We start from the raw sequence: 14,473 nt of genomic DNA, 5'->3' as shown, positions 1-14,473 counted from the left end.
CGACCCCACAGCCCTTGCATGGCTACTGAGGTGGTACAAAAATCATCCGACTCCAACTACGACTCCTCAGTGTGTGAAACCACTGACTCCAGGTATCCAAAAATTGCTCCGACTACAACTCCGACTCCACAGCCCTTTCCTGAACACACTGAAAATACTGTATGTTTTGAAAAAAAAAAAAAAAGTAAAACTTTAATTTTTTCTTTTTTAATTTCATGACAGAAAACGTTATGTATTTTGTAAAAAAAAAAAAAAAAAAAAAAAAGGATGTAGGATGGACACATTATGGTTATAAATATTATGCTTGTCCAGCGATTGATTCAGTGAAACTTCATGAGGAGCCTTTTTACTATGTCAAAAGCCTTCTGTCTGTAAAGGAGTAGCTTTACTAGCATGGTGCTTCATCTAGCCCCTAGAGGCCTGTCTGGTCCCTCACTGCAGCCCTGTCTTGCTCAAGGGCCCCACTGTCAGCTTCTCTGACCCTAAGGGTTGGTGTGTGGTATGCTCGCTTGTGCACTGCCTGAGATCATGGTCCAACTACCAACAGCGTCCTGCGCACTAGTACTGCGCAGGCGCAGATTGATCCCGGCAATGTAAGCGCAATCATGCGCCTGCGCACAAGACACCAACCCATCAGGTTTGAGACTTAAAGAGGAACTCCAGTGAAAATAACGTAATGAAAAAGAGTGCTTAAAGAGACTCTGAAGCGAGAATAAATCTCGCTTCAGAGCTCATAGTTAGCAGGGGCACGTGTGCCCCTGCTAAACCGCCGCAATAGCGCCGCTAAACGGGGGTCCCTTGACCCCCAAACCCCCACTGCGACACTTGGTCGCAGACTTGGTCGCTCCTGGAGGCAGGGCTAACGGCTGCAGCATCGCCGCCTCTCCCCCGCCCCTCTCAGTGAAGGAAGACTGAGAGGGGCGGGGGAGAGGAGGAGATACGCGCTGACAGATGCGCGTGGGGCAGGGCTGCGGCGGTTAGCCCTGCCCCAACCAGGAAGCGCTCCCCCGCATTACGGAGGGGATTTGGGGGATCAGGGACCCCCGTTAAGCCGCGGGATAGCGGCGGTTTAGCAGGGGCACACATGCCCCTGCTAACTCTGAGGTCTGGAGCGAGATTTATTCTCGCTTCAGACTCTCTTGAAAGAGAGTCTGAAGCGAGAATAAAACTCACTTTTTCCCTTATATTCAGCAGGGGCATGTTTGCCCCTGCTAAAACGCTGCCATCCCACGGCAGAACGGGGGGTCCTTTATCCCCCAAATCCCCTCCGTGCTGTGCGGGGAGCGCTTCCTGCTTGAGGCAGGGCTAACAGCCGCAGCCCTGCCTCTCAGCACGTCTATCAGCGCTGATCGCTGCCTCTCCCCCGCCCCTATCAGTCTTCCTTCACTGAGAGGGGCGGGGGAGAGGCGGAGATCCGCCGCTGATAGATGCGCATGGGGCAGAGCTACAGCTCATAGCTCTGCCTCCATGAGCAGCAAAATCTACGACCAAGTTGGTCGTGGATTTTGCAGGAGGGGATTTGGGGGGTAAAGGACCCCCGTTCTGCCGCGGGATAGCGGCGTTTTAGCAGGGGCAAACATGCACCTGCTGAATATAAGGGAAAAAGCGAGTTTTATTCTTGCTTCAGAGTCTCTTTAATTCTTACAATAATTATGTATAGATGATTTAGTCAGTGCTTGCCCATTGTAAAATCTTTCCTCTCCCTGATTAACATTTGGAAATTTATCATATGGCAACATTTTTACTACTGGCATGTGATGTCCGTGGAAGTAGCGGCTGCTTGCTTTTTTGCCAGTTAGAAACAGCTGTTATTTCCCACAATGCAACAAGGGTTCCCACAGTGTGATGTCAGCACCATGGTCATGACATCACACCGTGGGAGGGGTTTCACCACAATTTCTGCCATACAGAGCCCCCTGATGATCTATTAGAGAAATGGTAAAGATTTCTCATGTGAAAGGGGGTATCAGCTACTGATTGGGATGAAATTCTTGGTTACGGTTTCTCTTTAAGGTTGACAGTGGGACCAGATAGGCTTCTAGAGGCTGGGAGAAGCCCCAGGTAAGTAAAGCTACATAGCGAGGTTGACAGTGGGACCAGATAGGCTTCTAGAGGTTGGGAGAAGCCCCAGGTAAGTAAAGCTACATAGCGAGGTTGACAGTGGGACCAGATAGGCTTCAGATAGGCTTCTAGAGGCTGGGAGAAGCCCCAGGTAAGTAAAGCTACATAGCGAGGATGACAGTGGGACCAGATAGGCTTCTAGAGGCTGGGAGAAGCCCCAGGTAAGTAAAGCTACATAGCGAGGTTGACAGTGGGACCAGATAGGCTTCTAGAGGCTGGGAGAAGCCCCAGGTAAGTAAAGCTACATAGCGAGAATGACAGTGGGACCAGATAGGCTTCTAGAGGCTGGGAGAAGCGCCAGGTAAGTAAAGCTACATAGCGAGGTCTCACCTCACAGCTCCTTTAAGCAGCAGGGGGAAGAGTACATGTTCTGTCGTGTTTTAAGATAAATTCACAGGAAGAAGAAGATAACGTATCACGGACATAGAGGAGCTAACACTTGTGAGACTAACTTTTCTCCTGGACGTATAGATATCCCTCCATTGTCCACTGGCTGGACGGCCGGTAATCCTGGTCTGCAGATTTCATCCTCTGCATTAGTCGATCCATCTCTTGCCGGGTGCTTTCAAAATTATTTCTCGTCTGTAAAAGAAAAGCGTTGCCTGTTTATTGCAGATCTCACAGCAGCGCAGTAAGGTAAGTCACAAACAGCTAAAGGGGAACTCTAATGGCTGGACTCAGCACCGGGACACCAGGGGGACAGGAGCACCAAGACAGGATTCTAGGACTTGTGGGTTAATTGAGCAGAAAATAATAATTGAATAATAAGTAAATAAGTTGCATGTCTGCTCTCACTGGTGGATGTCCACGTAAAAGCCTCTTCCTGCTTAATCATTTTTCCTGTCATCGTGATCAGCTTATCCCATAGCTGCATTGCTGTGTGATTACTGTTTGCTACCTTGCATTAACAACTTAAGTACCAGCGGTCTCTGCCCCTTTAAGGACCAGAGACCTCTGGTACAGGAACAGCGGAATCCCGATGAATCGCCGCACATACCCACCGCCTTCGCCGCACGTCGGGAACCTGGGCCACTCACTCTGCCGTCTCTATGACGGCAGAGTTCCTGTGAGCCGGCCAGGAGCCGCTTTCATTGGTTCCTGACCCTGTCTTTCAATGTAAGCCAATGGGAGTTGCTTACGTTGAAAGACAGGGCCAGGAGCCAATGAAATCGGCTCCTGACCTGCTCACAGGAACTCTGCCGCCATAGAGACTTCAGAGCTGAGTGAGGTGAGGCGGGAGACGGTGGGAATTCAGCGGCGAGATCGGCAGGAGCGACGAAAACAGCGGATGCGCGCAGTGCCGGGGAATTTAAATCTACGCCCTGCCAGCCAGATAGCCATCAAAAAAGGGCGTAGATTTCAATTAGCACGGTCCTTAAAGTGGACCCAAATTAAAAATACAAGATTTCAGAAATAAAATCTATTTTCTAAATTATAATAATAAATAGCAGCCTTTTTTCAGCTGCATGATGACAAATATAAAATATTTTACATTTATTGGAGGAACCCCTCCCTTCCTTTCAAATTGCCGGCATTTTTCCGGCAAACTGGTGGAGGAGATGGTGTCCAGCAATGGAGGAATTGCTAATGGCTGCCCCCAGTATAACCCTAGTTATGCAAAGAGAAGGGTGAAACGCATGCACTGAAATGCTCATAGGTTTGAAGGAGTGTTTATTTATCTTTGTATGTGTCAGAGTGGTGCAACTAAATCTTTTTAATTAAAAAAATGTTTGGTTTGGGTCCGCTTTAAGTAGTTAAGTGTAAGCGTGTGCTATTCCTGCGGCGGCGAACAGCAGCGTTCTCTACAGCCTCGACGTGTGGACATAACAAAGCTTCAAATGCTATTGGTAATACTCCTTCTAGTCCTGCCTATCCAGATGTCGCCATCACTGCAGTTGTGATTGGCAGACGCTCCTTCTAAACCTGCCATGTAGAGGTTACAGTGGCTGCGGTTGCTACTGGTGACGCTCCTTCTAGTTCTGCCTGTCTGGATGTCGCCATCACTGTGGTTGTGATTGGCAGACGCTCCTTCTAAACCTGCCATGTAGATGTTACAGTGGCTGCGGTTGCTACTGGTGACGCTCCTTCTAGTCCTGCTTGTCTGGATGTCGCCATCACTGTGGTTGTGATTGTCAGACACTCCTAGTCCTGCTGTGTGGACATTACATTAGCTGTGGTTGCTGTTGATAATGCTCCTTCCTGGCTTGTCCAGTATTGGTATTTCTGTGTGGATGTTTGACAATCCATACGGTACCGACTTAGTAAACACTCCTGTTTCATTGTGGTGGTTGCCTGCGGTCGCTCTGAGCAACCGCCCTTCCTGTTTCTTGTCTGCTGTGTTCCAAATTGGCTCCTCCACAGTGCATCTCACACTACCACCTGATATTGTTCAACATTGCCTGTCTTTGCCTAGTGGATTCTGGTGCTACTCCTGTCTTCCTAGTCTCAGCCTCTATACCTTGCACACTATAGGGCCTCGATTCATAAAAAGCAGTGCGATAAAAAAAATCTTGTCGGGAAAATACCGCACTCGGTATTCTCCCGGTCTGTGTGCTAATTCATAAATATTTCCCCAGCTGCCTTTGAAGGTCGGTAAATTACCGCAGCCCATTGAGCGGTAGAGTAGAGTAGTGTGGCGATTCTCTCTTTTGCCCTGCACAAATGACTCCACAAATGACTCAGATAGATGACTCGCACAGACTTTCCCTGCCTGCACAAATGACTCCACAAATGACTCAGACAGATGACTCGCACAGACTTTCCCTGCCTGCACAAATGACTCCACAAATGACTCAGACAGATGACTCGCACAGACTTTCCCTGCCTGCACAAATGACTCCACAAATGACTCAGACAGATGACTCGCACAGACTTTCCCTGCCTGCACAAATGACTCACACAGACAGCTCTCTGGCTCTCTCCACAGATGACTCAAACAGACTTCGGCTCTCTGCACTTTGCATTCATCAAAGGTGTCGGTAACTTGTTAACGCCTCACCAGAGATGTCGGTAACTACCGTCAGGCTTACCGCTTGTTGCAGGCTTTATGAATTGGCATTTGCTGACAATTTACTGACATGTGTTGGAGGTAACTACAGCCAAGTCGGTAATTTATCTCCCTGGTCGGTAATGTCAGCTTTTCATGCGGTAACAGCCTTTATAAATTGACACATTTCTAAGTGGTCGGGAAAGTCTGCTGTTTTCAGCATTACCGCATGCGGTAATGCTTTATGAATCGAGGCCTATGTCCTGGGGTAACCGTAGCTGGGAAGGCACAACTTGTCAGCGTTCACGTGAGGGCTTGGCATTAGGTGAAGGGTGTGGTGTCAGATTGGAGTTTAGAGGCTAAAGGAAGGCAACAGATCTGCCAGGCCTTACGACATGAAACTTTAACTACAACATACGCCAGTGTAATGCACACTGTGCTATAAGTGCAACCCCCAATTGCAAGGGTGATGCTCATGTAGCTATGGTAACGTGCATTACCTAAATAGTGTAACACAGGTTAACATAGTCATGCAAGCATTACCCATGCAACGTGGGTGTTGCTAATTCCGCTATGCGCACTATACTTTTCTTTCTTTTCTAAACATTTTAATGTGGTTGCTCGTCAATTACATTGATACAACTATATGGAGTCCATAAAGGATACAGCCGAGGAGGATACAAATAAAAAATCCACTTACCTGGGGCTTCCTCCAGCCCCTGGAAGCTGCCCTGTGCCCTCACCGCAGCTCCACTCCCCGCCGGTGGCCCGGAGTCCCCTCCGGTACCAGAGGCCTGCTTGCGTCCAGTGCGCATCCAGGTAGTCGCGTTGATGTCATCCGGACTGTACTGTGCAGGCGCAGTTGCTCTGCACCTGCGCATTAGAGTCTGATTGACGTCAGTGCGACTCAGTTAGCCACATCCTGGAGCGCATGAGAAGGTTGGCTTCTCCACCGGAGGGGCCCGGGAGCCACCGGAGCTGCTACGAGGGCACAGGACAGCTGCCAGGGGCTGGAGGAAGCCCCAGGAAGAGGATTTTTTATTTTTATCCTCCTCGGACCTTCCCTTTAACATTTTACAAAGACCACAGTTTTCAAAAAACAAATATAAGCCACAGGTTTTAACATCTGTGAAAAGTGCGCTATTCCTTTGTGCTGTCTATACACGACTGTGTTACGGTAAGTTAGAATATATATCAAAATTCCTGGAGTTACGCTTTACAGCGGACCCAAAACTTCCTCTCTGCGCTAAAAGATAAGCAACAGCATTATAACATTTAAAGAAAAAACATTTCTTTGTTACAGCTGATACCAATCCTGCAATAAATCTGCAGCGTGTCTCCTTCCCGCTTTCATGGAAGCAGACATAGAGTTAACATCCTGTGTTTACAAATTAGCTGTTTTACCGGGGACTGTCGAGATGCCTGAGCAGACATAACTGAGAGACCAGATTACACTTGTGATTAATCACAGATGAGGGGGCATCAGACAGGCTAAACTCTCTAAATACATACAGGGAGCATTTCTCTATGTTTTCCATCTGTGCTGTGCAAGAGGTCAGGTCCACTTTAAAGGACAACTGTAATGAGAGCGATATGGAGGCTGCCATATTTCTTTCTTTTTAAATAATACAAGGTGCCTGGCTATCCTGCTGATCCTCTGCCTCTAATACTTGTAGACATAGCCCCTGAACAAGCATGCAGCAGATCAGGTGTTTCTGACATTAATGTCAGATCTGATAAGATTAGCTGCATGCTTGTTTCTGGTGTGATTCAGACACTACTGTAGCCAAATAGACCAGCAGGGTTGTCAGGCAACTGGTATTGTTTAAAAGGAAATAAATATGGCAGCCTCCATATTCCTCTCATTACAGTTGTCCTTTAAAGAGACACTGAAGCGAAAAAAAATATGATATAGTGAATTGGTTGTGTACTATGAATAATTACTAGAAGATTAGTAGCAAAGAAAATATTCTCATATTTTTATTTTCAGGTATAAAGTGTTTTTCTAACATTGCATCATTCTATAATATGTGCAGATTACACAACACTCAGCATTCAAAATGATTCTTTCAGAGCAGTGTGTGAAGTAAATACCTCTCCTCTAGCAGAGAAAAAGTAAAAAAATTAACTAACAGTTGAGATAATAAAAGTCAGAAAACAGCCCTCTCCACGACTTTGAAAAGTCTGATAGCTTAATGGCTTTTTTGCACAGAGATAACAACTGGAGTTTCTTAAATCTTCCTGTACTGGAAACAATTAGACTGATGTATCTAATCTTAATGTTTTATTTCTTAGCTGTACTACACACACAAATCATAATATCATAAAAATTTTTTTGCTTCAGTGTCACTTTAAAGAGACACTGAAGCGAAAAAAAAAAATATGATATAGTGAATTGGTTGTGTACTATGAATAATTACTAGAAGATTAGCAGCAAAGAAAATATTCTCATACTTTTATTTTCAGGTATATAGTGTTTTTTCTAACATTGCATTATTCTATAATATGTGCAGATTACACAACACTCAGCATTCAAAATGATTCTTTCAGAGCAGTCTGTGAAGTAATGACCTCTCCTCTAGCAGAGGAAAAGTAAATAGTCCAGGAACAGTTGAGATAATAAAAGTCAGATAACAGCCCTCTCCAGGACTAACTTAGTCGGAGAGCTTAATGGCTTGTTTGCATAGAGATAACAACTGGAGTTTCTCAACTCTTCCTGTACTGGAAACAATTACACTGATGTATCTGATCTTAATGTTTTATTTCTTAGCTGTGTTACACATACAAATCATAATATCATCATTTTTTTTCCGCTTCAGTGTCTCTTTAAGCACTATTGTTTTCTATCAATCTATCTATCTGCACTACACTGCAGTAAAAACCAGACCCTTCTTGTGCTTGCCAGTCAATCCACTAGGTGGAGCTCTAAAAATATCTGATTTTCATCTGCAAAATCTAATATTTTTCTGACTAAAAATAAACACTAGGAAAAAAAATGCCTTGCTAGAATTAAGCCTTATGAGCATATAAAACCAAAACTAAAAGAAATTGCTGTAGAGTCCCTTAAAAAAGAACAGATGTCCTCTGAAGGGCAAAGCGTTGGCATCAATATAAATTTGTAAAACTCAATTATTCATGAACTTACATTTTGCAGATTGAACTGCAGCTGCTCCTTGTAGGGTGTAAATTCTCGGGCGAGCTCGTATCCCTCATGGTAGTAGGTGAACAGACCCTGGAGGAACGCCAAAAGCTGCAAAGGTAGAAAATAAAAAATACAAATAAAAAGGCAATGAATACCGCAGGCTAGGATAAAGTAAACAGCAAGCCCCCAGATTTACTACAGATAAGCAGCCGCTCGCAATTAATGGGATCTCATTCGTTTTAAAGGCAAGCAGCTTCAAGGTTCAATTACCGGGAAGAGAGAAAAAAAACAAAGTTAAATATGACTTTGGCGTGAAGATGAGCAGCCGGGCGATTCGTTCCATAGGGAAACTGTCCTTAAATCCATGATTTCGACGGCGGAGAAAAACCGGCATTATAATTCAACATTTCACCTTAGCAGCCGGCCGCAAATAAATTATTTGGAGTGCTCAGTGGTTAGATTACAAGATTTTGTTAAGCCTGTAATTGTGAGCCGTAAATATTCGCTCGTCCTCCGCGGCGGAGGACATATTGGTTATCCGCCAGTCGTAAATGGTGCCATGCTAGAAAACAACGCGCATTCGTCAACGGGGAGGCGGGAAGAGACAAAAATGAGTGCAGGGAATTTATTTGTGAAATTTGCATCTCTGGAAATGTACAAGTCCACAGCAAACTGGTTTATTATTTTACATTTTATTGTGGGTTAATATATTTTTACACACCTCCTCCACCTCGTTTTATTTTTCAGATTCACTTCCTAGGTTTAGAGGCCCTCAATATGCTTATACATCCAGATAGAATTCTCCTGCAGTAATAACATTTGCTTTAAAGTGAACCAGAGACGAGGCACCCTCATGTATTTTACCATATATATCAGTGGAAACAAAGAAAACACCAACCCTGCTCTCTGTTTCATCCTTCACTGCTCAGTCTGCTTGTTATCAGCCCTGATAAATCCCCGACTGAGCATTCAATCTAGCTTTGCTCAAGAATCATTATAGCTGAGTCATTATAGCAGAGCCAGAGGGGGGCAGGCTTGGGCTTGAAAAGACATCAGAGAAGACAGAATCAGCTATAATGATTCCTGAGCAAAGCTAGACTGAATGCTCAGTCGGGGATTTTATCAGGGTTGATAACAGGCAGACTGAGCAGTGAAGAATGAAACAGAGAAAAAAGGGTAGGCGTTTTCTCTAATGTTCCTACTGATATATATGGTAAATACATGAGGGTGCTTCATCTCTAGTTCACTTTAAACCTAATATGGTGTCAAGGTACATTAAATAACACATAATAAAGTGTGATTCTCTCACCCCCAGAGTCCTTATACCACATATGGTCTTTAAATCCCTGCCCCCTTTCTGAAATCGGGCCCAGGTAATTTTTCCCCCCACACCATAGGTTCTAAGGATGCTGGGGGATTGGTGTCATAACTCCACCCCTCATGTTCTGCTCCCAGCCCACAACCACTGTGAAAAGAGATGTCATCTATTACAGGCAGGCAGACAAGACATCTGAAATAAGAATTATAGCAAACAGACATGATAAGACAGGCTGCAGCAGTTCTCCTGTCTCTTCTCTCTCCTACACACTGTGAAAAGAGATGTAATTTGATCCAGGCAGGCAGAGGGCAGGGGAGGGAGGGGCAGGGGAGGGCAACAGGCTGAAGGGGAGGACATAATGCTAAGGGTGTACTTGCAAGGCATCAGCATGAGGAGCAAGATGGAGGAGCTACTACAGATATAAACGCGCCTCTGTTCTAACTACTACAATGTTCATCTAATTGTACACAGTGCATAGACTAAATCGGAACAACAAGCAAAAACGGTGCACAGCGCCAACAGTATAAAAGTGGCGCCGCAGTAATGTACATAAAACGATATTTATCATTTTATATTTTAACAAATGTTAGGCAGCAGGGATCGGGGAGAGAGGCAGCGAGACACTAGGCAGCGGGGCGGAGGGAGGAGGATTAGGTGGAGGGACGATTAGGTAGCATTGGCATACATTACCTTGTCCCTGCCGGCAATCGCTCCTTCACTTCTTCTGTTAGTTTGCTGTAGTCCTGCATTCAGCCAATCACCATGCGGCTTCAGTTTCCGCATGGTGATTGGCTGGATGCAGGACTCCTGCAAGCTAACTATGAAGTGAGGGAGCGATCGACGGCGGGGACAAGGTAATGTATGCCAATGCTACCTAATCCTCCCTCCACCTAATCCTACTCCCTCCGCCCTGCTGCCTAGTGTCCCGCTGCCTCTCTCCCCGATCCCGGCTGCCTAACTAGCCCCCCCCCCCCCCCCCTGCATTTTTGAATGGCGCACCGTTCTGCTTATAAATGTTTTATAAAACGCTATTTACCTTTTTAATGTATTTACATTAAAACAGTAAATAGCGTTTTATGATCGGCGGAACGGTGCGCCATTTTTCACTCTGCGCCATTTTTAACTGTATGCAGAGTGCAGACTAAATACACGCATTCAAACTTTTTTTTTTTTGGCCCAGAGATAGTCTTTAATGTGTGTATGTTGTCTGAAAGTGAGACTCCATAGATCGGTTGTATGACATGACCTGTGTCTCTGCTCCACTTCCTGATGAGCGTAATCAGGGATGACACTTCATATACTGCCCCCCGGTCACAAAGCCTTCCTCCTGTGGTGGCCTGCACAGTCAGGGCACCCATCCGCCGAGACACACACAGCACGGAAGCAGTAGATTTGGGCGCATGAGACAAGTGGACAAAAAGGGCGCCCCATTCACTTTCATTATAAATATCGTTTAATGGGCGCTGAACGGGGAAAATAAGGCGCCGGAGATTTTTAAGGATTTATAACGGCGCCCGGAGATTTTTAAGGATTTATAACTATGTTTGTGATGATTTAAGTTTACAAAATGAGCCCGTGACGAATAACGTTTATGAAGATAATAAATCACTATTTCTAAAACATTTCTAACACATTATTATCCACCCAAAAAAATAATTTACATTTTTTTTCTTTACATTCTTTATTTATTCATGTCTGTAAAATATTATTATCCATAGGGGGTTTTAGGTTTAGGCACCAACAGGGGGTCTTAGGTTTAGGCACCTACAGGGGGGTCTTAGGTTTAGGCACTAACAGGGGGGTCTTAGGTTTAGGCACTAACAGGGGGGTCTTAGGGTTAGGCACCTACAGGGGGGTCTTAGGGTTAGGCACCTACAGGGGGGTCTTAGGGTTAGGCACCTACAGGGGGGTCTTAGGGTTAGGCACCTACAGGGGGGTCTTAGGTTTAGGCACTAACAGGGGGGTCTTAGGTTTAGGCACCAACAGGGGGGTCTTAGGTTTAGGCACCAACAGGGGGGTCTTAGGGTTAGGCACCAACAGGGGGGTCTTAGGGTTAGGCACCAACAGGGGGGTCTTAGGGTTAGGCACCAACAGGGGGGTCTTAGGTTTAGGCACCAACAGGGGGTCTAGGGGTTAGGGATAGGTACAGGGAGGGTTTTTAATAAACGAAAATATAAGTTTCACTTTACAAACAGGGAAGATTAACGTTTTAAGAATTGCCGATCTCATACACATTATTTAGTGATTTATACATTTTTAAATCACTATTTATAAACGAAATTCTACACAATAATTTCTATAAACGATATTTCCATTTATCGTTTATACCACGCGCCCTTTTTTCCCGACGCCCTTTTCGTACGTACGCCACAGCACTGCAACCACCATGACTCTTTCCACCTATAACAAGTGTGGTCCCAGCAACACCTGCTTTGGAGGGGGGCCCCTGCATTGGAATGAGGAATGGTAAGCAGCTGGGTCCCCCACAGCCCTGGGCCCTGCTGTAGCTGCAAGGCCTGAACCCCCAGTAGTTAAACCTCTGAATGTGATTTTAATATATTAAGACTTTGAGGCCCCTGAAACTCCATATTAACTGAAAAATAAAAACATCCATTAAGAAATTACTTATTTAACTGACCTATCCTGTATTCGCGGTCAGATTTAGGAGAAATGTGAAATGAAAAAAAAAATTCTGCTGGTTTCCATCTTTACTGTTTCTCTGCACTGCTGAACATTGTGTGTCTCTTAAAGGTTATCCGAAATAAACTTTTACTCATTGAATAATTGTGTTCCTTTCATGTAGTTTATAGGGCACTCCTCAAGCCAAATACTTTTTTTGGTTTGTTTTAATACTCTAGTTCCCTATAAACTAAACAAGCCACGTCCACAGCTTCTCCAGCGCCTAGGCACTCTGAGCCTTAGTTACAAGGGCTCATGGGAGCTCAGTCTGGGCAGGAGGAGGAGGAGGTGTTACTAGCCAGAGATTTCAGAGGCAGAGGGGAGTGAAGTTTTCACAGGCTGAGGTCCAGAGATGCAGAGCAGCTTACTTGTGTGTAATGACAAGCAAAACATGGCTGCTGTCATTGTATCACAGGAAGAAATAATCAAATGCTGTTGAAGCTGGTTGCAGCTAGATTTGCTGAGTAAACTATCTAAACTTTAGATAAGATATATAGACAAGTTACATGTTATAGTTAGTTTTTCATCTTGGATCCGCTTTAAAGGGAACCAGAGACAAAGCACCCTCATGTATTTACCATATATATCAGTGGGTACATTAGAGAAAACACCTACCCTGCTGTCTGTTTCATTTTTAACTGTTCAGCTTGCTTCTAATCGGCCCTGATAAAATCCCCGACCGAGCATTCAGTCTGGCTTTGCTATAATGACTCAGCTATAATGATTCCTGAGCAGAGCCAGCAGGGGGCAGGCTTGGGCTTGAAAAGACAACAGAGAACACAGACTCAGCTATAATGATTCCTGAGCAAAGCCAGACTGAATGCTCAGTCGGGGATTTTATCATGCCTGCCAAGAAGCAAGCTGAACAGTTAAAAAAGTAACAGAGAGCAGGGTAGGTGTTTTCTCTAATGTCCTCACTGATATATATGGTAAAATACATGAGGGTGCTTCGTCTCTGGTTCACTTTAAGCCCAGCATGTGCCATGTGCAATGCCGTGCATGACCCAGTGGTGCTTGGGAAAATAAATTCATACTGATTCTGAGATGCTAAAAGTGACATTGCTTCTGCCCTTTTCTTTTTAACCCAGTTCAGTTTCTATTTTCCCTCCCTACTGCCACAGCAAGCATCACCTAGACAACAGGCATACATCACTATATAAACTAACTCTTAAAAGAGAGAGGGGGGGGGGGGGCGGTTCAATTACCTTCTGGTCATAGTGTCCCTATATTATCCAAAAATTTCTGTTATTTTCATGCTGACAGAAGCGTGATACTCTATTAAAAAAAATCCCATGATCCCTGTCACCGGACAATTTCTACAGCTAGGCAAAGGCACCCAGACCAGGTAAAAAAAAAAAAAAAATAAGGAACATATAGGGACCTATTTAAGAAAAAAATATTAACTCTTTCAGGCAGAGAAAGAAGAAAAGGAACACAGCATATTTGTGTGCTTAGCACTGTACATACATATGTCTATCTCATCATGTCACATGTCACCAGTAAACAATAACTAGGCCCAATTCTCTGTATAAACTCAAATAATCTTATCTTTACTACATAGCAGTAAAATGGGATCTAACTTAAACTTGCCAGTCAAACAGGTAGAAATCAAATATAGCAGATCTTTCTTTCTTGCTCTTATTTTCCTAATTGAATGGAAAAAAAACCCTAGTTTTATAAATATTTTAACACAAATCCTAATAAATTAAACTAAAAACCACTCTATTCAGCAACAAAACCGACCACCACTAGATGGCAGCAGATCACAGCATACAGCAAGTCAGGCCTTCTGAGAGGAAAAATGCAGAGAAAATCTATCAAATAAAACAAAGGCTATTATTCCCCGCTATTTCCCAGCAGGAAAGATTATGAGGGAGTTTGTTTAACCTCTTACTTCAGCACTCAACCCAGTTTGTTAAGGGAATCTTCAAGTGGGACAGGCTCTGTTTCCTGAGGCAGTGGCTTTTTGTGCGCTGTGCAGCATGGCAGTTAGGGGGGCACTTGTCAGCCTGGTATAACCGATATGGAAGAATAGAGAGAGAAGGGAGGGCAAGATGTGTTTCTGAGTGATACTTGTATTGTATACACGCTATCAAGGCCAGGTCCTGCAGGGCCCTATTATACGTAAAAAGGTGATGAAGTTCAACAGCACTGCTAGCATCACATGCTACAGCAGTTTGTTGTTAATAGTTAGTTTACAGAGTTGAGTGTTTCTCTCCAATACATG

The 14,473-nt window shown here is 44.6% G+C and overlaps 1 protein-coding gene across 2 annotated transcripts in view; it reads right to left on the bottom strand.

The window, feature by feature from the left end:
* The window catches only part of ARHGAP42 (Rho GTPase activating protein 42), a 426,935-nt gene that overhangs the window by 64,977 nt on the left and 347,485 nt on the right, over positions 1 to 14,473 (bottom strand). For both annotated transcript variants that reach the window (XM_068266846.1, XM_068266847.1), the window contains exons 7-8: positions 8,253 to 8,357; positions 2,574 to 2,703 (exon numbers count right to left, since the gene is read on the bottom strand). In XM_068266846.1, coding sequence (XP_068122947.1) covers positions 2,574 to 2,703; positions 8,253 to 8,357 — 235 coding nt within the window. The remainder of the gene's footprint in view (positions 1 to 2,573; positions 2,704 to 8,252; positions 8,358 to 14,473) is intronic.

This window comes from Hyperolius riggenbachi, chromosome 2 (assembly GCF_040937935.1).
Source record: "Hyperolius riggenbachi isolate aHypRig1 chromosome 2, aHypRig1.pri, whole genome shotgun sequence".
Lineage (NCBI taxonomy): Eukaryota > Metazoa > Chordata > Amphibia > Anura > Hyperoliidae > Hyperolius > Hyperolius riggenbachi.
Note: the sequence above shows the minus strand (reverse complement) of the source record. Positions and strands in the feature narration are given on the sequence as shown.